Genomic DNA, 22,407 nt, shown 5'->3' with positions numbered 1-22,407 from the left:
AGAATGGAAGGGAGAACATTTTAAAGGCACATAATCACATCGGATACAAAATAAAACGAAGGCTCAAACAAAACAAAACAAAAGAACAAAATCATATTCATCCACACTTTTCTTAGCTTTACGCCAGCATTAAATAACGTTGAATAAAGCTAATTCTGATTCTTTACTAAAAGGACATCCAACATAGAATTTGTGACATATTCAGACAAAACAATTTAAGCTGTGTTCCCTCTTGTTGGTCTACGGTTTAACGCATACGTGAGAGAAGTTGAGGTTCATATCCGGAAAGCAAATTTGATGGTTCAGTTCCCAAAACAGTCTGGGAAGATTATCTAGAGATGTCAAATTTCCATGTGTTTGTTATACACAATCTAAACTGTTTAAGATCTGAGGTCACAAGTGAACAGGTTGCAACAAGGGGGTAAACACAGATGAAGCGGTGGGTGAAGCAGGGGTTTAAAAAAAAGTGGGAGGACACACGTACCAGTGATTTAGAAGGGGTGCTTCCTGCACAGCACAGGCACAAGAAAATGAATGCAAGCCCCAAGAGGAGGAGGGGGATCTAAAGCTGACCCATGACATAAAATAAACCCCTCTCACTGAACGAAGACTCTGGGGAGGGGCCGAGGAGCTTGCAAATAAGTGTAAGATCCTCTGGGGACTGGTAACTGTTAAATCTATTTCCATACACCCTAGTGGAGGATGATGTACTTATTACCATGTTACAAGGCACCAGTGATGCTATTCTTATTAGGAAAGTACCGATACCATGTCATCTGCTAATTAAATTGAGGAACCTTTTGCCTGACAGCCACAAAGCTCCAATGAGCTGTCACCCAACACATAATAATGCAGAACCCACCACACTGATAAGTCTTTGTACACATCAACTGAGCGGTTCAAACTTCAGTACAAAAAAAAAAGGGTGTTTGCTAAGCCAAGGAAAAGTTCACAACCTAATAACATTTTCAGCTACTTGGTGCGTAACGTGATGACATTCTACAGGAAACTGCTGAACTGGATAAAAGCAATCACTGTCTCATTTTTAACAACACAAAGATAAAAAGTACCCATGATGTTTGTGATTCTTTGACTCCAAATCGGTTGATACAACCACCAAAGTAGCCTCACTAGAGTGTGTTGAGTGCATAGTTCATTTACATAATACTCATTACTTTTTAAGCGTGTGGTCCTTTTTATCTCAATGTGAACACCACACACTGTCTTTGGAATATTTCTGTTTAATCTAATACTAAAATTAACATACGTGGCCTATGACACAATTAAAAATAATTAATATTAAATTAACCAAAGTACTCTTTACTAGCAAAGATGGACTTCATGCCTAAATTCTTGAGGGCTAAAGCAAACAAAGTTTTAAAAGGTTGTGAGGAGAGAGCCTTTTCGGTCATATCTGGCAATAGACCAATTTCATGTGGGATGCTTATCCTAAAAGTTTTTCTAGAATTAGTTTCCTAACTAATACAGGGATACATATGAAGTGGCCCAATGTGGGGGCTGTGTCCTGTTATCTACACTGCTTGCCACCACTTAAGATGGTCTGATTCATTTCAAATACAAGTTGCCAAACAATAGGTTTATCATAATGGGATAGATTTCCTCTACATGTCCTTTTACTTTTTAAATTTACTTCCTTTACTTTATGTGAGTGAGCATTGTCTGCATGTAGATATGTGCACATTGAGTACCTGGTGCTCACAGAAGTCAGAAGAAGGCATCTGATCCCCTGTCACTGGAGTCACAGGTAGCTAGCTGTGAGCTACTAGGTGGATTATGGGAAAATACATCTGGGTCTTACACAAGAGCAACAAGTGCTTTTAACTATACAACTGTCCCTCCAGCCCCAAACTTACCATCTTTATTGATACTGTGATTAAAATTATTGCCCACCCTTAACAAATGGGCAAATGTTTCAAATTTTTTCTAGGTCCCGGAAACAAGTGTGGTGATTTTAAAACTAAAGATTTACTCATTGTAGCACAGGCCAGATAGAATTTGCCTCTAACAACAAAATGTCCATTATAGATGACGTGTAGTCAGGCACAGGCAAATGCACTGAATACCACAGACACTAGTGTTAAGCCATGAAAATGTCGTGGCATAATATAAGAAATATAAGAAAATATAAAAATTGAAGGCTGGGATTTTTGAAAACTGTTTTATTGATTCCTATTTTTAATTTAAGTCAGTGTTTCAATTCTATAGCGTAGCCTGGAATCCTTGACCATCTGGCTTCCATTTCTAAAGTGCAGGGAGTATAGGCAGGTACCATACTTAGACAAAAGGTGAGCTTTTACATATCATGTGTTACTCTGGAGGAACTTCAACATCACTGAGCGTCACTGAGGGTCCCCATAGTGCTACAGCTTTGAGCATCCTGGTGCATAGTAGACATGGGGCAGATGGCCAATGATTTAACTTTCAAACAACAGCAATTACATTGTGTTGAGTTAATTGCTTCTCATCAGATTTTTTTCATCATAAGTGAAAATTATAGAATACAGAAGTACAATTAACACCATCAAGTCTAAGTAGGTCAAAGTAAGTAGATTAATACCATTTTACTCCAAAACGATCTTTGAGTAACCTAGGAAATTTAAAATTAGGTAAAATGCTAATGCTCTGTAAAATTTCCATGAGCTTTCTGCTAATCACCAAAGTTTGGAAGTTACTTGTGAACCCTTAGAAATAAAGTAAATGCTTTTCACATCTGCTTTACAATGGTTGTAATAAAATGTCCAAAGGGTTACATGCTAATAGTAACACTATAATGTGGCCACTGATGCCTTCTGCAGTCTGGCCCTCCTTGCTGACTAGACACGAGTGGTACTACAGTGGAACTTTCTGTCAGGAGAGCAGTGCTCTTCCCACTGGTACAACAGCCATGGTGGTTACTAAGCCTTCATAAGATGACTACCTCAAGTAGAAATCTGTTGAAAGACTTAAAAAAGATGTATAGTTTTTCTTTTTACTAAAAGTCATTTTGGAGATCTTTGGAAGAGAGAAACTTTCCCGATGAAAGACTTATCATAAAGAGAAGTCCAAAATGGTAGTGTGAGATTATCAAAGACTGGGTCATGATGTACTTAAACTGATTCATATGTCTCTAGAATAAGTGTCACCGATGAGAGGATGAGTCTTCATCTTGCTCAGGGTAAGCCACTTACCTGGCATCAGCTTCACTATAATATTCTCTTGCCACTATGTCCTCAAACAGTTCACCACCAGTAACTCTGTGAATACAGAAGGAACACATTTAAAAATGAGAGAAAGTAATTAGGCATCAGTAATCTATAGTGTTAATTCAGACTTCTCTTACTTGTACTATTTTTAAATAATAAGGTAAACACGACTATTTTGAGACATGACATTTAGTTTCTTAGCATGCAGATTTATATTATCAATAGATCCAGGTCACAATTTTTTCCACATATAATAAATATATGTATGGAAATATCTACATAAAATGGTTTCTAAGAAAATCATCATTTGAGGCTCTACTGGGAGAGAGCCGGTCTCAAAGAAGTGTTGACACACCTGAGACCACAGGTAGGACCACCACTGCTGCTCTGAGAGACTTGTCCTGAGCGTTCAGGACACAGGAATTAAGACACAGTTTGGGACAGGATCCTTTCAGTTTTTGTTTGAGCCCTGTGCTGACATTGAGCCACAGCTCTCTCTACCTAGGCCCTGCTGGGAGAAAACTGGTCCCCCAGTAGTTCTGACAACACAGGCTTACAGAACGGTCAAGCCACTGTCTGAATCAGCAAGACCAGCTAACAGCAGAGATAAACAGATGGCAAGAGGCAAGTTCAAGAACATAAGCAACAAAAAGCAAATTTACTTGGTATCATCAGAACCCAGTTCCCCTACCACATCAAGTCCTGGATACTATACCCCAACATATCTGAAAAGCAAAGCAAGATTCTGAAGAAAAAACACAACCCATGATGATGTTAGAGGACTTTAAGAAGTTCACAAATAACTCTTTTAAAGAAATACAGGACAACACAGGTAAACAGGTAAATGACTTAAAGAGGAAACACAAAAATCAACAAAACAGGTGAAGGAATTGAACAAAACCATCCAGGATCAAACAATGGAAATAGAAACAACAGAGAAATCACAATGGGAGACAAACTTGGAGACAGAATACCTAGGAAATATCAGGAGTCATAGACACAACTCTCCAAATGATTCCAAAAATTAGAAACAGAAGGAACATGATCTAATTTCTTCTATGAAGCCAAAATTATGCTTATATATAAACCACACAGAGAGCCAACAAAGAAAACTTCAGACCAATTTCCCTTATGAATATCAATGCAAAAATACTCAATAAAATTCTTGTAAACCAAATCCAAGAACACATGAAAACAATTATCCATCATGATCAAGTAGGCTTCATCCCAGGGATGCAGGAATGTTTCAATATATTAAAGTCCACTAATGTAATCCATTATATAAACAAATTTTAAAAAATCTAATGATCTCAGTAGATACTGAGAAAGCATTTGACAAAATTTAACACTGCTTCATGTTAAAAGTCTTGGAAAGGTCAGGAATTCAAGGCCCATACCTACATGTGATAAAAGCATGATATGAACTCACTAATAAGTGGATATTTGCCCAAAGGCTCTGATTACCCAAGATAAATTCACAAACCACAAGTAGCTCAAGAAGAAGAATGACCCAAGTGTGGATACCTCAGCCCTTCTTAGAAGTGGGAACAAAAATATTATCAGGAGAAATTAAGGAGACAAAGTTTGGAACAGACCCTGAAGGAGAGGCCATCCAGAGACTGCCCCACCTGGAGATTCAGCCCATATACAGCTACCAAACTCAGACACTATTGCTGATGCAAAGAAGTGAATGCTGATAAGAGCCTGATACAGATGTTTCCTGAGAGGCTCTGCCAGAACATGACAAAAACAGAGGCAGATGATTGCAGCCAACCCTTGAGCTGAGAACGTGGTCCTTCATGGAGTAGTTAGAGAAAGACTTGAAGGAGTTGATGGGGTTTAAAACCCCATAACAACAACAATACCAACCAACCAGAGCTCCTAGGGACTGGGAAAGGGAATAAAATTTGAAATATAAATAAAATGTATTCAATTTTTTAAAAAGAGCAATTAAAAACAATAAAAAATTAAAAAGTAATGTTAAAAAATGAAAGTCATTATTTTAGTTTTAGAGATATTGATTGAGGTCTTGCAAAATATTTGACATGGATTAGCAACATTTTATAAAGAGATATGAGCATAGATTCTAACTAGGTAGGTTTAAAGCAGCTCAGACATCTATTATGTCCCTGTGTATCTCTTCGATTGTATGTGTATATCTTTAACATGTAATTTTTTCCTTTGGAAAGGTACCCAAAAATATAATTTTCTAAAAAGCATTGGATCATGTAATGTTGATAAATACACCTTATTTATCATTTATGCTAAATCAAGGTCATTTATTATATTAGAAATATTTTTCCCTGTTTAATACAACTAACAGTTATTATATTTTTGTATGTGTGCACACACATCTGCATGTTGTAAATTAATTCTAGAAGAAAAATTTTTACTAGAAAAATTGTCAGATCAAAGAGGAATTATTAAAATTGTTGGAAGAAGTAAAGGCACACTGCCTTCCAAATGGTTTACCCCAAAATTGGGAAGACCCCATAGGCTATATCATTCCTAGTATTTGTTATCAATAAGTGATAATATCTATCTAGTGACAAAATGGCATCTCACTTATGTATGAATGCTTTGACTTGTGGTGAGAGAGATCTGTCTCATTAGTATTTATGTGTGAGTCTTTCCTCCATTACACTGTGTTTGGGTTCTAAGAGAAGGTTTAGATTTGGGGTTGTTTTGTTGTGACTAATAACTTTTCAGTGTGTCATTCAGCATAGGAATCTAGCTTATAACGCTTCCCAATTGAGGTAGACAGGTTTATTCTTGACAAAGTAGAGGCCAGTAACTCCAGAGCCTCTAGCACAGGACAGACCCCACTCTGCCCAGCCCAGCTACCAGCCAGGGCTCAGCACAGCCCTTCCAGTAAAGACTACCAATCACCAGCCTCCAACCTTTAGAAAGGTATCAGCGGATTATACACTCTTTTTGTTTTCTCCATTGTCTGCTTGGCTTCTCATGTTCTGGAACATCACGGAAGGACTGATGACATTCCCCCTGCCAACAACACTCACAGTCTAAGGGTTGGAGAGTGAAATCTGCATGCTGATTGAAACCCATGCCTAAGTAACTCTCTCTCCTCTCCACTGTACTGTGATTTCCTCAAGGGTCTCCAGTGTGAGCAGCATTACTTCCAATTACTAGTTTCACATAAAAATTATATTGACAATGATCCTCTGGATTTCTGTTTCCTCCCCACTAAAAACCACAGTACACGGAATTTAATTCACTAGTACACTCTTTTCTTTCACTCTGTAAAAATAGAATTACAATGTACCCTAGATAAATTAATCTTTCTGTACTCATTTCTTTTTCTACTTAAAATATTGTGTTCTCTAAATGAAACTATATTATCCTTTTAGCACCATACATGCAAATGTCTGCAAAAAGATAGACTGGAAGCGAAAGTAAGGTTTTCTGTCTTAAAGGGAATCTGTTCCCATTCTGGCATTATTGTTTAATAGAGCACAAAATTAAGCTATTGCATTTTTGAAAATTTTTAGTGAGCTACGTGAAATTTCATAATGCTGCAAATTAAATCACTTCCATGAATAAACTGTTAGAATAAACAATTTGACATTTGTGAATTAAATATTTCCAGCATTCTGCTATGATCTGAAGCATATCAATTATAGATTTCAATCATTAATTACTGTTTATAAAGTCCAGAAATATTACAACTTACAGGGAAAAGAATAATTTACTACTAAAAATAGGATGCTCTGTGCATAAAATGATATTTGCTGCTTATATTATTTAGAACGATTGATTCATGCTATATTCTTCCTCAGAAGTAACTATCCTTGTTTCTAGTTTATATGAGTTTACCTAGACATGATCACAAGTAATCTCATCTTGAGTGAAATGTTTGTAAACTTTCATGAATAATAAGGCCCTGACTACAAGGTTAGGCAGCTGCTAAGGTTCAAAATGCGGTTCCAGAAGGTAAAGTACAGCCACAGCAATCCAAAGAGCAGACTTGGGAGATCAGAAATGGTTCCCTGTGTGGAAGAGAAAAGACAGGAGTCTTGGGCTGATGTCAGAAAACATGAAGCAACATCAGGGCCCAGCTCTGCACAGGGAAGAGGCATTCTTGTAAAAGGGGGACCAGAATCCTCCTAGCTAGTAAGAAGTTAAGTCCCCTTCATGTGTTAAGTACAAAGCTGAAAGGTGAGTCCCATGAGCTCAGCCCCACAAACATGAATTAACTACTACAAATCAAGCTTCTGTTCACTGGGTTTGTTTTGTCCCCTTGTGTTTGCTGTTCTTTCGCTTAGTGACTACAGCAGAAGTATGACACATTCATCTGACCACATGGCACCCAGCATACTCTCTTCCACACTGCTGAGGAGTGAAAGCAGACATTCACTGCTACTTCCATGAATACAGTGGATTAAATGTTTTCCCATTTAGAGGTGGGGACCTATGGAATAGCATGAGGTCTGGGCCCTTTAAATGAAGTAACAGTTCTCTCTCTCCCTGTAATCAAAGTCAACCCTGTACAAGCTGAAAGGGAGCCAGGGTCACAGCTGGTCCAGGGCAGCCCCTGATCTCAGACTCCCTGTCTGCAGGAACATCTGAGGTAAATTTTGCTGTTCAAGCCACTACCTACCTAAACAGAGTGTTGACTCCAACTCTACAAATGTCAAAATGACATTTGTGTGATGTTCTTTATACTTGAAAAAGGAAAAAAAAGCCAAGCAATGAAGACTAAGCCTTTTTCTAAAGAAACCCCCAAAGAAGGGGGCACCTGTTTTCTGTAATTTGTTTCTCTTTTGTGTTGAACTTGGAAAGAACATGTCTCAGGAAGTGCATAGGGTCCCCTGAGAGACTGAGAATACTATGGTTAAGGAACCCACTCAATGTCCTCCAACCTTTTGATTAAGGTCTGACCACTGGACTGTGAGTAAGAGATGGAGAACAGTCACTGGTCAGCCTGAAGTTGATGAGAGCTTATTTCATGGGTGTGTTCCCAACATGGCAAGACCACCAGCCCGGTCTCCACAGTGAGTGCCAGCAGAACCTACTATGTCTCTGTGGTAACCACAGTGTTGATCCCACTAATCCCAGTTACCTCACCAGTGCCCCGGCGACCTCTGAAGAACTACTGAGCTAAAGGGCCAAAATGTGAAGGGACTCAATCACAAAGGTAAGGTGTACGATAATGTGTACACAGCATTGGGATCTTTTAGGTAGGGTGTGAAAAGGAGGGAGACTGTTTATTCAGCACTGTAACTGGCTAGCCCTGAAAGGGAGCCCAATAAACATTTACTGTGACTTACAAAAGGCAGAGATAATGGGTAGGAAATCAGTACCTTTTCCACATAGCAGCACTGAATATGTGAAGAATAAAATCAGGAAAACAATCTCAGTCAGAGGAGCCTGACTCTCTGACAAGACAATTCAATCAACAGAACAGAAACGGCAGACAATTCCAAACTCCTAGCCAGTGAACACTAGAAGTTGGAAAGACACTCAGTGTTTGCGGGTTGGAGGAACTAACACTGTGAAGACAGTTATAATAGCCAAAGTTACCTACAGATTAAATGAAATCCCCATCAGAATTGCAAGAAAACTCTCCACAGCAAGAGATGAAACAACCCTACCACCCACAAGGAATCTCAAAAAGCCTCAAATTTAAAACAGTAAATCTGACTGACAAAGCGATGGAGAATGTATAACAACAGCCAGCTTCAAATTATACAACAGACCCACAGTAACAAAAATGTCAGGACACTGGCATAAGGAAAAACATGCAGATCAAGGAATGAAATAAAGTGCTCAGATATAAGCCCTCATATCTGCAGTCCTCTAACTGTTGGTGAAAGGACCAAACCATACATTAGAGCAGAGAGAGCCCTTCACTAGATCGGAAAGTTGAGATTTCTACCTCTTCACCAGCAGAAAAATAAACTCAAACAAAATGGGAAGAAAGACCTAATGTTAGACCTGAAACTCTAAATCTAGTAGGAGAAGCATTTTCAACATTCAGAATAAGAGGCTAAAAGCTAAGATAATAGTAGCAGGAATTGACAAATGGGGTCCCTATCAAACTAGAAGGCTTCCACACAGCAAAGGGACAAGGATCATAGTAAACAAGTAGCCTACCACATGGGAGAAAACTATTCATCTGAGTAGGAATCAATATTCAGAATATATAAAATTAAGCACCTGAAGCACAAGTAATCTGATAAATAAATGAACAAATGAATTGAACAAGGACATCTCAAAAGAAGTGGAAGGGCGAATAAATATATTTTATAGAGCTTTATACATTTAAATACCTTTATATACATTTACACATTTAAATACTGTTAGCCATGAAGGAAATGTACACAGTTACACTGAGGACTGTGGAGCTGTTTCAGTGGCTCACTTGATACAGTGTTTCCCTTTTAAGCATGTGGAAAAGATTTCCATCCCAAGAATCCATTTGTATTGTCAGAACTAGGGAGATATACTCAGGCAAGTGAAGGATGGGCTTGGATAGCAGTGAATTAATTAAACTGCTTTGGCTCCCAGTGAGTCACATGTGCACTGAATCTCCCCAAGAGTTCTCTGAATTTTAGAATGAAAAACTCATTTTGCTTTGACTAGCTCAGTGGCTGGACACTTCTCAACTGCCCCACAACTAGCACATACTTTCCTCCTGTACTCCTGCTTAACACATTTTAAATCTGTATTTTATCTTTGCTGCCCTTTTACCTTCTGGGCAGCTCCCTCATGGGGCTGCATGCCCCTTCCACCTACTTTGTTGGATGCTTTCTCTCTTGTAGTTCTTAAATATGATCCTCTACTCCCAAGTCATAGCGATTCTCCCTTTCCTTTCCTCTCTCTTGGTCTCTTGTCCACACAATTTAAAAGCCCCACCCCATCTTTTTGCCCAGCCCTTGGCTGTATGACAATTCTTTATTTTCAGTTGAAGGCAGCTGGGCGTAGGGACCTTCGGGTCTGGAAGCACTGCTCTTGGGAGCCTAAATAAGACAACGCATTAGACCCAATTTCCAACACTGGCCTATTTACTGAGTTCTAAGCCACCTGAGTTTGACTTCTATAAGCATACAGGCCTGCACTTGCACACGTGGGCACATACACACACACCTACATTAAAATTCCTTCTCATTCTGGTCAGAACGGTTATCATTAAAAAAAAAAAAAGTCAGTCCAGCTACTATGGAAATCAGTATGGAAGTTCCTCAGCATTTGAAAAATAGAACTAACAAATAATCTAGCTAGATCACTATTGGATATATTCACAAAGGAATAAAACCCACCAAGACACACCTGCATTTAATGCTACAATGCTCACATTAGAGAAGGTATGGAATCAGCTTACATATTTATCAAGAGATAAATAACAAAGAGACATGAGCATGCATGTACACACACACACACACACACTCACACACACACTTAAAAATGCATACACTCATGATCAAGTATTATTAAGCCACAAAGAAAAATAGAATTATGTGATTTGAAGGAAAATGGGTAGGAATGGAAATCACAGTAAGCAATAGAGGCAAGAACCAGACACGTATTTCATGTTTTCTTTCAAAGTTCAGCTATGAATAAGTCATGTCTGAGTATAAATGCAAAAATTACTCATTCTGTTCAATACAGGATACACTTTCAGATTAGAGATTGAGATGAGAAAAAAACATGTTTTTTGATGCTGGAAGAAAATCAGTTGCTTATATTTCATTTCTTAATGAATGGAACACTTGCCTCTTTTACTATAACCAAAGACAAATAGAACATTTTTATGTTTTATTTTACGTTCAGTGACTCTTTGAAACCTGGCCTATTTTGTGTGTTTACAAGGTCTCAAAGTTTTCAGTCAGCATTCAGAGTGTCAGCCTGTGCTGTAACAGCTGTAATAGCAGGTACAGGAGTTCCACAAAGCTAAGTGGGAAGGAATTGAACACACAGGTCCAGCTTCTCCACCAATACCTTCCCCAACTAAGAACATCTATATACATATGCTATGTAATAACTGAATACCTAGTATTGCATGGTATCTCAGGATAGCAGATAATGTGAGCTTGTCCAGATAAGCTGGCTCCTTGTGGATGTCACATAAAGTGATGGGAATAAAAAAGGCCACCGAGAAAGGGCTGGAGACAGCATAAGAGCACATGCCACTCTAGCAGAGGATCTGAGTTCAGTTCCAGAGCCTATGTCAGTGAACAAATGGCCACTTATAAGCCTATCTCCAGGGATATTAATGTCTCCCGCCATTGAGGGCACTTGCATTCTGGTATATAGCCACACACATGCACATATGCATAATTGAAACTAATAAAATATACTTTTCCAAAGGCCACAGGTTTTCTTTAATAGATGGTCCATGGATATTTTTGAATGATCTTCGTATGGGAAAGTGTGCCAAATTACACTAAGAATTACAGTTGACAGGATCTAACAAAGAGACAGGTTATTGGAGTTGTTCAATTCAAACATCCAGCTTAATCCAGGAAAGAGGCTACAAGATTATGGGCTAGAGAACGGAAAATGACAATGAAACTGTACTCATGGGCATCAATCCTCTTGAGGCTGTTGAGCAGAGAAGGGATGTGAAATGGGAATGGTACTTAATACTGCTTTCCAGCCTGATGTTACTCAAGGGTTCTCTCCTGTCACAGTGCCTTGACAAGCATGCACTCAGACATGCACAGGCACGCCCACATGTGTGCACACAGCCATGCACAGGCATGTGCAATCCACACGCTTTCATTTCATTCTGATTTATTTCTGATCACTTTGGCATCCTCCTTCAGTTCTAAAGCCCATACCAACTCTTTTTCTCTTACTTCAGTTCTTTCATAAATGTGTAAAATTACCAAGAGCATACTTTCTTAGAGCTGCTTTTCTGACTCTGACAAATAAGCAGATAAAAACTGTGACTGTTCACCACAATTAAGCATGTCTGGAGTAAAACAAAAGAGATGTGCTATTTTTTCTATTAATAAGACTGACCTTTTTAAAAGCTTACTTACTATATTATGTGTGTATTTCCGTGTGTATGTGTATGCGCATGAAGGTGCTCAAGGTGCCCAGAAGAGAGAATCAGATTCCTCAGAGCTGGAATTATTTGAAGTTGAGAGCAATTAAATGTGGATATTGGGATTTGAACAGCAGTCTTCTGCAGTAGCAAGTGCTCATAACCATTGAGCCATTTTTACACTCCCATCCCTGAGCTTCTAAAATGAGCACATTTGCCACTTCATTCATTAATTCTGTCTGTCTGTCTTTCCATCTTTCTATCATCTACGTATCATATGAGAAGTTTACTATGATACTTCCCTGAATGATTGAATGTCTAATTAAGTGCCCAAGCAATGTTTTTAAAATATATATATCAATGCATGCTTGTATAGGTGGGGTATAGCTTACTGTTGAACACTGGCCTGCGTACCTGAAGTCCCCGATTTCATCTGCATCATTGTAAAAAAAAAACCAAAAGCAAACAAATAAAAAAGAATGTTTCCTGAAGGCAAGCAATAGGCTATAGTGAGGGCCTTTAAAACAAATGTGAGAGAAATCAAAACCACAGTGAGATACCACCAGACAGTAGTTAGGGTGGCTATCATTAATTTAACTAGTTACAAGGTTATTGAAGATGTTAAGAAATCGACATTCTTGTGTGTTGTTAGTGAGAATGAAAAATCATACAGCCAATCTAGAAAGCAGCAGCACTAATGATTAAAGCATTAAAGGTAAATTTACTTCATGATCTAGCAAATCTACTTTTGGTATAGAAACCCAACAGGATAGACAGTAGCATCTCGAGGAAATATATATAAACCTAATCCCAGAGCAGCAACACTGGTCATGTTATTCAACCATAAAAAGAAACTCTGACACGTGCTACAACACATATGAACCCCAGAGACCTTGATAAGTGAAACAACACTGTAAGGATAAAACAAAACAAACACTCATACTTACACGAAGTACCCATAATAGTAAAATTACAGAGACAAAGGAAATAGTAGTCATTGGTTGGTTGGAGGACACGGTAAGGAGTCATGAAGTAATGGATGTGTAGCTTCAGTTGTTAGGATGAAAAGAGTTCTGGAGATGCACCATGTACCATAGAATGCCAGATGAACTGTAGACCTCATAGTGATCACGACGGTAAATGCTATGCCACATGTATTTTACTCTAAGGAAACAGACTTGAGTAAAGACATAACTAGTGTTTGAGGACAGCACGGATGATGGACATTGGAGTGGAAAAACATAGCACACAATGCAACTGACAGCAAACTTGTCATTCCCGTTTCTCTTTGTGGGTTCCATAGGTCTTTAGTAAACTATCCACATGATAATATTGAAGGACAACTATTAGGTACATATTGACCAGTTGTTGAAGCAGATTTTCCTTTCATTTTATCTTCCTTTTTATTATAAAAAATGATGGTCCAATAGAAAATGAAATGGGATGTGGCTCCCCAAAGAATTGGAGCAGGGCCTGACTCCGAGGCCTCCCTTTGCATTCCTTTTCCATAGCTTGGCAGCCTTGTCTGTCATAAGTTAGAGAAGATGCACCTAGTCCTGCTGTGACTAGATATGCCAGGGAAGGTTGGTACCCATGGGAGGGGGCCTCCCTTCTCAGAGTAAACGGGGAGGGCTATAACTCAACTGATTTTACCCTTTAAACCAAGTTGTACTAAAATCCATTTCTTATGGTACAGAAACACCAACAGGCAAACACATAACTCTATCAATTTTAAACAGTTCCACTAATAGGCCAGTGAGATGGCAGAGTTGATAAAGGCATTTGCTATCAAATTCGGTCTGAGTTCAGTCACTGGAACTATGCTAGGAAAGGATCATCCTTCACAAGTTGTCCTCTGACTTCCAGAAATGTGTTATGATGTGCATGGTACACATCTATTTAAAAAAGTCGAGTTCCATTAATAATTTAGTTTTCAGTGTTCCAAACTCATCAAGATACAACTAACCTGACACCAGAATTCCTTGTTGTTCCCGAGGATTCTCATTGAAGTAACTAAAGTGTTCTCTCTCTGGGAACACTGAATTTGAAAATCAATAGCGTTAATTTAGGGGAGTTGGGTCAGTCAATAACATGCATGGTACACAGCATGTGGACAAAGGATTAATCCCCAACACTCATGTGGAAACATAACAAAAAGGAGAAATGGGAGAGGCGTTCCTGTGATGTATGAGACATATCTGTGGGCTGTGGGCCATTCATAGACTCTTATATTGAAATCTTTAAAATTAAATTTAACATTGTTAAAAGCATTGAAAACCAGGTAGCCCATCTCTTCTCAAAGTGTATCTCAAGGTGTGTCACTTTTGGACAATCATTTTGTCACCCACTTTTGACAATCTACCTGGAGATTATCTCCTAGGGTCCCTGTGACTTATAACTATATAACCTCCTCTTAGCTCAAGTTACACAAATTCTGCTGGGCACATGACCAGAGATGAAGTGATACAAAAATGCACAACATTTTGAAGGAAGACTCAGCAACTGATAGATTGTGACAAATGTGTGTTATTTAGTGAAATTTAAAAACCACATCAATAAACACTGACATTCATCCAAGGCACTTAGAGCCAATAGCCCCTGAAATGGAAGATGTTCTCACGCTCAAATGAGGGAGGCACTCCTGTCTAGGGGAATGCTCTGGCTAGAGTCTGGTACAGTCTCAACTCTGAACTAGACAACAATAATCTTCCATTGAAGAGGCGAGACAACCTGAGAGAGAATGGAGCTGGGGTGTTGGCTCTTTGGAAAAGGACTCACTGAGGAAGCATGAAGACAGAGTGTGAATCCCTGGCACACAAAGGAAAAAATAAGAGTATAGTGTGCATATGTAACCCTAGAACTGAGGGGTGGAAGCAGTAGCATCTCTGGGACTTGTAGGCTGCTCAGTACAGACAAAATAGTGAACACCCGGCTCTAAGTCCACTGAGAAGGCTTGTCTCAAGAAATAAGGTGAAGATATTGAAGAAAAATCCCAACATCAACCTTTGCCCTTCAAACAACAGCATAGGTGATCACACACACACACACACACACACACACACACACACACACACAAACACACACAAACACACACACACACACACACCCCTAAATCTTACTCAGAATGTAATTTCTAATCCTATGAAGGTATCTATATATGAGTTTGACTGTGTTAATAGATGGGCATAAAGGACTAAATTATAAATTCTATATGAACTATAGGGTGGCTGAGGAAAATAGCGAATGCAAATGTTTCTGAGAAACATAATTTAAAGCATAGGTCTGTTTCTGATATCAGAATCCGTAAGGGCCTAGCAAATCTGAGATTAGACTTTCATCCTGTTTATTCGGAAGTGCACATAAGTGTAAGTAAGTGTGTCTCGAACAAAACTCATCTGTTTGATGATAAGGATGGATAAGGAAAATGAGCACCAATGAGCTTCTTCTGTCTCTCCCTTCCTGGAAAAGCTGATGAACAACTGATACACTGTCCTGCAAAATAGTTAGCCAACCAGCAAGGCCTCCAACTTTTGTCCTGTTTGGTCACTTAATACGGATTAGGAAAAATCCTTGTTACTCCAACCCATTTTGAATATCTCACAAAGGGTTCTAGAATATGGCACTGCCAAATTAAAATGTACAAGGAATAATCTAGAACAAAGAAAAACAAAACAAACAGCCTGGGGGTGTGTTGATAAATACAAAAGACTAAGAGAAGGCGTGACAAACAAGGAAATTCTCCTCAGAGGGTCAGAGTTTCCTTCGAGGAAAGGTGCTGTTCCAGGATGTCCCCACAGACAGGAACAGCTGGCTGTAAAGAAACAGCTGGGGGAACAGGGGCAAAAGGGAACAAAACGAAGTATGTAGAAGATACTTTCTCTCAAACACTTTCAGCTTCCTACTTTCTACCAACGAACGGTCTGGTGTGTGCAAGTAGCTGAGCTTCTGTAGAAAGCTTATTTTCAGTATCATGTTTCCTCATTTATGTGAATAAAGGCTTAAGTCGATCAAGACACTGACAGATTATTTCTCACACAAACGCGCAGAGACAATGCTTCCTGAAGAGAGGCCTGTGGGAAAGTTTCATTTGTAAAATCAATCAAGAGGAACACTTGTTTTATTTCCAAGTTTTTGGTTGAGCCAATAACAACTTAGTGATTTAGTAACTGTTTCTAGAATTGACGTTTAAATATTCCCAAGTTTCTTCTGCTGCAGCGTGAGTGCTGCAGTCCATTTCTAGTGCACACTATCAGAAAATGCACTTGTGGTTTTCAGTGGCATTTTGGTTATCTCTCTGGAATACTATTCAATTGTCTATTGCCTGGGTGTTTGCCATTCATGCATGTGCAAGCACACCACACACACCTCCTTAATAAGGGCAAAAAGTCATATTTTCTCGGGTATTTTATAAGTTTCTACTGATTACAAAAGGGTCAATGAATTACAAACTAAAGAATAAGCATCGTAATGATATGCTACAGCAATTCAAGGTTAACTGGAAAAGAGAAGGTTGGTCTAAATGTCTATATTTCTGAATTATGGATTTCCTTTATAAGAAAATAAAGCATCACTTCTTTCAAGTTAAAGGAGATAAAGAGCTTTGTCATCTTTAGAAATGAACACCCGTGATATATCCAGAAACAGCTGAGTATCAGCCACATACAAATTACTGCTACGGTTTTACTTTGAACCGGAGTAGTTTTGATTTCTCCTGTCCATGACAGAAAGATTTCCCTAATCGTAAACCCTTCTAATTATTACCACTTTAAAAATTATTGGTTTTGTTTGTTTGTTGGAAGGAAGGAAGGGAAGGGGAGAATATATTAAGTAGGGTAGGCAGAGGTGAGGAGGACCTGGGGGAAGCTGAAGGAAGGGAAAGTATTGATCAAAATAAATTGTATATAATATTTTTCAATTAAAAATTTTATGTTCCCTGTAAGGGATCAGAAACAGCTCATTCCTTCAAATTATCTATTTTTCTCACCTGAATCCACCAAACAGCTTTGTACCCATGGGAGGTCAGAGGTTGGCACAGGGTGTCTTCCTCAACTGCTCTCCAAATTAATTTCAGAGAGAAGTAGTCTGTTGTTGAAGCCAGAGTTTGCTTTTTCCAGTAGAGCAGATGGATACATAATGGTGGTCCCCCTCTCTCTGCCTGCTCATGCTGGGCTCATAAGCATCATCTACTGTGCCCACCTTCCCACACTCGCTGCACTAATGGGACTGTGTCCCCAGGCCCCCAAACATATGTCCTTATACCCTGACAAAAGAATTAACCGGTTTTATACACAATGGCTACTGACAAAGATCTGCATGACTGTACACTGCTCTCTCTTCTTATAATTAAAATGGAACAGTAACAATAAATGTCCCTGATTTTAATACGGAATTTGCCTCTAAGTTGTATTTTTATATGTGAAAATGCTTGCCACTTATGCACAAATCTCTCTGTAGGAAATAAACTTTTTAGAAACCAGACTGTGTTCTTAACTTACTACTACAAATTCTTAATCCACTCAGCACAGAATGGGTGGTTTTGACACTGTCCAACTGTAAGAAAATGTAACGTTCAGTGATGAGTTTTATGATGAAATGCATTCACACTTACACGGCATCATCCCTGATGGCAGCTAACCCCTGGAGGGCGGATGTTAACTTACTATAGTTCAAATCAGACTGCTCCATGACAAATGGCAGTGTCACTGCATCGAAATGTGTTTGTTGGAGAGCTCCTGTGAGGGCTTTGGTCCTAGCTCGCACCATCCTCACCCCTGTAGGAAGAGGGTGTGGCAGAACTAGTGGGCTGTGTAAACCAAAGCTCAGGATGGTTCAGGTTTTCGTCACCTTCTGAACCGAAGATGGTAGGCTGACGGATACAAGGATGATGATGACATCCCACAGACTTTTAGTATCGAACATGGGAAGATGAGACCTCAATGGGAGAAAAGGTAGTAGAATTCATCACTTGACAGCCTACGCTGTGTGTGCAGCTATGTTGTTTGAATCTGGAGTGAGTCTGTACTGACCTATTGTCTCATGATGCACAGTGAGAACAAGCAAAGTTTACTTGCACGGAATCAGGTTTTTCTTTTTTTCTTTTCTTTTCTTTTTTTTCTTTCTTCTTTCTTTCTTTCTTTCTTTTTTTTTTTTTTTTTTTGCATAAGGGCATTTTAACATCAGTAACTCTCGAGGAAAAGGAGGGTTAGTAGGAAACACTCTAGATTCTGGCAGTAGGATGAAGGACCCTAAACTATTTAATAATTCTCTCAAGAGTCTCTGAAACAGGATTAACAAATGGGACCTCACAAAGTTAAAGTGCTTGTGTAAATCGCATTATTATTGGAGCAAAGTGGCATCCCACAGAATAGAAGAAACATCAGCTCTACTACATAAAGAACAGAACCAAGCTGAACAATCACCGTTAACAAACTGAGCTGGATGCCTTCTCGGCCTCTTGCCTCAGCTCATGTGTGCAAAGTGACATAGTAATTATGACACAGCATGTTAAGACAGTATACGGACACGGACCGGGTTACGAGCATCATTCAGAGCCATGGAAGAAATGTTTACAATACAAGTGCATGTGCTTGAATACAAGCTAGTACATGCATGTGGACACAAATATAAAAGTAGGATTTTTCTATAATTTATAAAACACCCTTCCCACTCCCATGTCTATGACGTTTGCCATGTTATCACTGATAAAATGCCAACTTACTATGTCATGGTCTTGCTTAAAAGGTATACATAAATATCCATTCCTGCATCAGTAATAGTACAAGGTGCACTTGCATGTATAAGCTTCAAGGCAATTTTGAGGCATCAGTGCCTGCCCTCTCAAAGGTGAGACCTGCCAATAGTATATCATTTTATGTTCTTACTGCAATATACTACATCTTCATGACCTGGCTCATTGGTCAGTCTTTTGGACAGGGTCTGGTTCTGTCGTTCAGGCTGGCATGGAATTGCTGCAGAATGTATGTGTAAGCCACCTGCCACCATGCCCAGCCTCATGTACTGCTCTGCAATGCAATTCCCTGCTAGCAATGCCGAAGCAACCTTGACCTCATTACACATCCTTTAAGGTAGAGTCTGGGGTTTGTCCAGAAGGGATCGGAAAGTCCTTTTGTGCTTCGCTGATTTATGTTTGATGGGACATTGAGACCATGAATTTATATACCTCTTATCACAACTCAGCTTGTAGGCCAGGAACACACTAGGAGCATACGATGTTAATTATTTGTCTCCTCTAAGGCTAACAAATGGCCTGAGACACAGGAGCTGTTCAGGAAGCAGTGGTTTAATTAAACCGTATGTGGAGGTTAGAAGTGAATACAAAATTAGGTAAAGTGGGAAGTGAAACTCTGGGGGACTTCTTGGTTTTAATATTTTCCTTTAAGAGGGGGATTTTTAACCTTTATATTCACAGCTTTATTCTTTGATCACATACAACATGACTGTGTGTTACATATCTCTCGGTGACATGAGCAATGTGACAGATTCTAACTTTAAAAAATGGTTAGAGAATACATGGTGTAATAGGCTATTATAAAAATGGTCTCTACTCATACTTCAAAAAAGAAAGACTTAGCTATTAGAACAAAAGTCAGTTGAAACATCCACAGAAGCACCTAAGGCAGAGTCTTCAAAGGCAAGGTTGGGGCTGGCTCATGGGAGAACACTGGCTGGATTCCCAGTACCCACATGGTCACTCACAAGCTTCCAAAGCTCCAGGGGATCTGATCCTCTCTTCTGGCCTTCACAGGAACCAGACATGCACAGGGTGCATAGACACACTTCATGCACATAAATTAAAATCAAAATTATAAAACAGGAGTCTTCAAAAAATTTACTTTAACCTACAGAAAGTGAGGAGTCCTCACTCAGACAGTACAAAGGTTTTCTGAGCTCCTGATTAGAAATAGGTTTTGCCCACGTGAGACTGTCCAGGTTTGCAAAAGCAAGCACATTGATTACGGGGTTGGAGACAGGAGTCAATCGGCAGCCATGCTGTGAACCTATCACAGGTTTTAAAGGGCTCATTCAGGACTCTGAAATGCCTTTAGTTTTTGGTTCTCAAAATCAGAACTGCTTCTCACTCAGAAGTTACACTATCAAATGAAGGTAAGTAAGACAAGAAAGCTATTGGATGAGGGTCACTGGAGTGTGAGGTCTGTGTCACTTCCTGGGGACAAGGTTGCGTAGGAAAGAAAGAGACATGATAGCTGCCCTAAACTCAAGGAAAGATTCTTTTAACAGTGTGATTCTGAGTGGTTACCTGCAGAACAGTGACCAGCTCATCAGAGGATCCACTGAGCCTGGGGGGTCTTTAGAAGACAGGTGTGCTATTTGACACTGAAACACTCATCAGATATTCAACCTGTTTCCCTTGTTGTGAATATGGTTTACTTTCTCTTGGTTATTCAGAGGTATGAGTGTTTTGGGTTTTTTTTTCCTTCCCACACTAACCTCGGCTCCTACTCAGAAGAGAACAGAGCCAAGCTACAGAGGGATGACTGACATGGTACAGGTCCTCTTTTCATGTCTGAATTGCTATCCTTTTAAATTTTTGCTTGTTTTGACTTTTGTGATACTTCTCCTCATTCTATTTTGGGCTCCTGTAATCCCTTACCACACTGCCACAAGAAAGAGATTTGCAAAATGAAATCGGATTACTTCCTTTCTCTCTCTCTTTTCAAAGCCTGCCATGGCTTTCCCTCAGCACATGGAACAACCTTAAATTGACTTCCCGGCCTTTGAGGCGTTTTGTTCTCTGACCCATGCCTACTTCAGACAGTTTACTTGTGGCCCCCACCATGGCCTTCCAGTTGCCCGGTACTATGGCTGCTCTTAGGCCCGCACCTGTTGCTCACCTCTGCTCCCGATGCCCTATGGTGCTTGCTTGTCCCTTTAAGTCAGCAACCAACCGCACCTTGTCACTTTCTGAATCTCACAGGTCTCTCCATAATCACATAACCAAAATTATTTCTGTGGATGTGCTTGGCTATTTACTAATTTCTTATCTTCTCCTCTCTGGGCTCAGACACAGTTCTGTCCTCCAACACCATCAGCAGCACCACTGTGTCTCTTCGCTGATAATACATAACCAGAAGTACTGACCTTCAGATCACATTCAGATCAAACTACAAAGAAGGCAGGCCAAAGCTGAGACCCAGCCATGAGATATTTAACTCTCACATCGACTTTCCTGTTCTTGAGGGACACATCTCAGATACCCACAAGAGGGTTGTATCTGTTACATTTATCATTCTCACAACACTTTCAAAACATAGTCAGTGGTGTTTGGTATGTCTCAAAACAAAATTCTGGGTACAATTTGGGACTGGTTAAAAATCAGACCAATGAGATGGTTCATTGGATAAAGATGCTGCTGTCAAGCCTTGGGAACTGAGTTCGATCCCTGGGACTCACATAGTGAAGTGAGAGGGAACTGATTTCAGGAAGGTATCCTGTGGCTGGCACACTAATTATGTCCCTCTTCTCTTCCCCTCTCCCTCTTATAGGCACTTAAATCTTTTGATATAATTCTGATTGATAGATTCCAACCATATTACTTGACATTATTCTATTGACTCTGAGGTTTAATTATTTCAGAAATACAAGGAACTGATAACAAACTGTTTACTTTAATATATGCCTACAAGTAGAGTCTATTCTATGTGAAAGCAGCCAGGAAAATTAGCTTAGACTTCTGTGGAAGTTTCTTTTTTTCGTTGCTTGAGCCTTGTAATTTAGGAATAAAGGGGCTAGCATTAACAACGAAAACATTGTCCTGTGTGGTAGTTTGAATACTTGGTCCCTTGTCAATGGTGCTATTTGGGAGATTCAAGAGGTGTAGCCCTACCAGAGGAAGTGCATCACTGGAGGTAAGCACTGAAAGTTTAAAGACTGCCAACACTTTGAGATATCTCTCTGCTTGTGTCTTGGATTTAAGATGTGAGCTCTCCGCTTGTTTCTCTAGTAGCCAATGCCTTTCCCTGGCCAAGCTTCCTTGTCTTGAGGATGATGAACTTCTGGAGATCAAGCCCAAATTAAGGAATTCCATGAGATGACTAAGCTATGGCCCAAGCAGCAGAAAATAACTCATATAGCCTATAAAGTTTGATTGAAAACATCAAACATTAATTCTTTCTTTTAGAAATTAAGTTTTAGGAAAAAGTATAAAAGATTTTT

At 39.4% G+C, this 22,407-nt stretch overlaps 1 protein-coding gene across 5 annotated transcripts in view; it reads right to left on the bottom strand.

The window, feature by feature from the left end:
- Positions 1–22,407, bottom strand: part of CAMK2D (calcium/calmodulin dependent protein kinase II delta) — a gene marked incomplete at both ends in the record, with an annotated part of 242,524 nt that overhangs the window by 70,453 nt on the left and 149,664 nt on the right. For all 5 annotated transcript variants that reach the window (XM_080915867.1, XM_080915865.1, XM_080915863.1 and 2 more), the window contains one exon: positions 3,189–3,254. In XM_080915867.1, coding sequence (XP_080771993.1) covers positions 3,189–3,254 — 66 coding nt within the window. The remainder of the gene's footprint in view (positions 1–3,188; positions 3,255–22,407) is intronic.

This window comes from Micromys minutus, assembly GCF_963924665.1.
Source record: "Micromys minutus genome assembly, chromosome: 4".
Lineage (NCBI taxonomy): Eukaryota > Metazoa > Chordata > Mammalia > Rodentia > Muridae > Micromys > Micromys minutus.
This window is presented reverse-complemented; position numbering and strand designations above follow the sequence as displayed.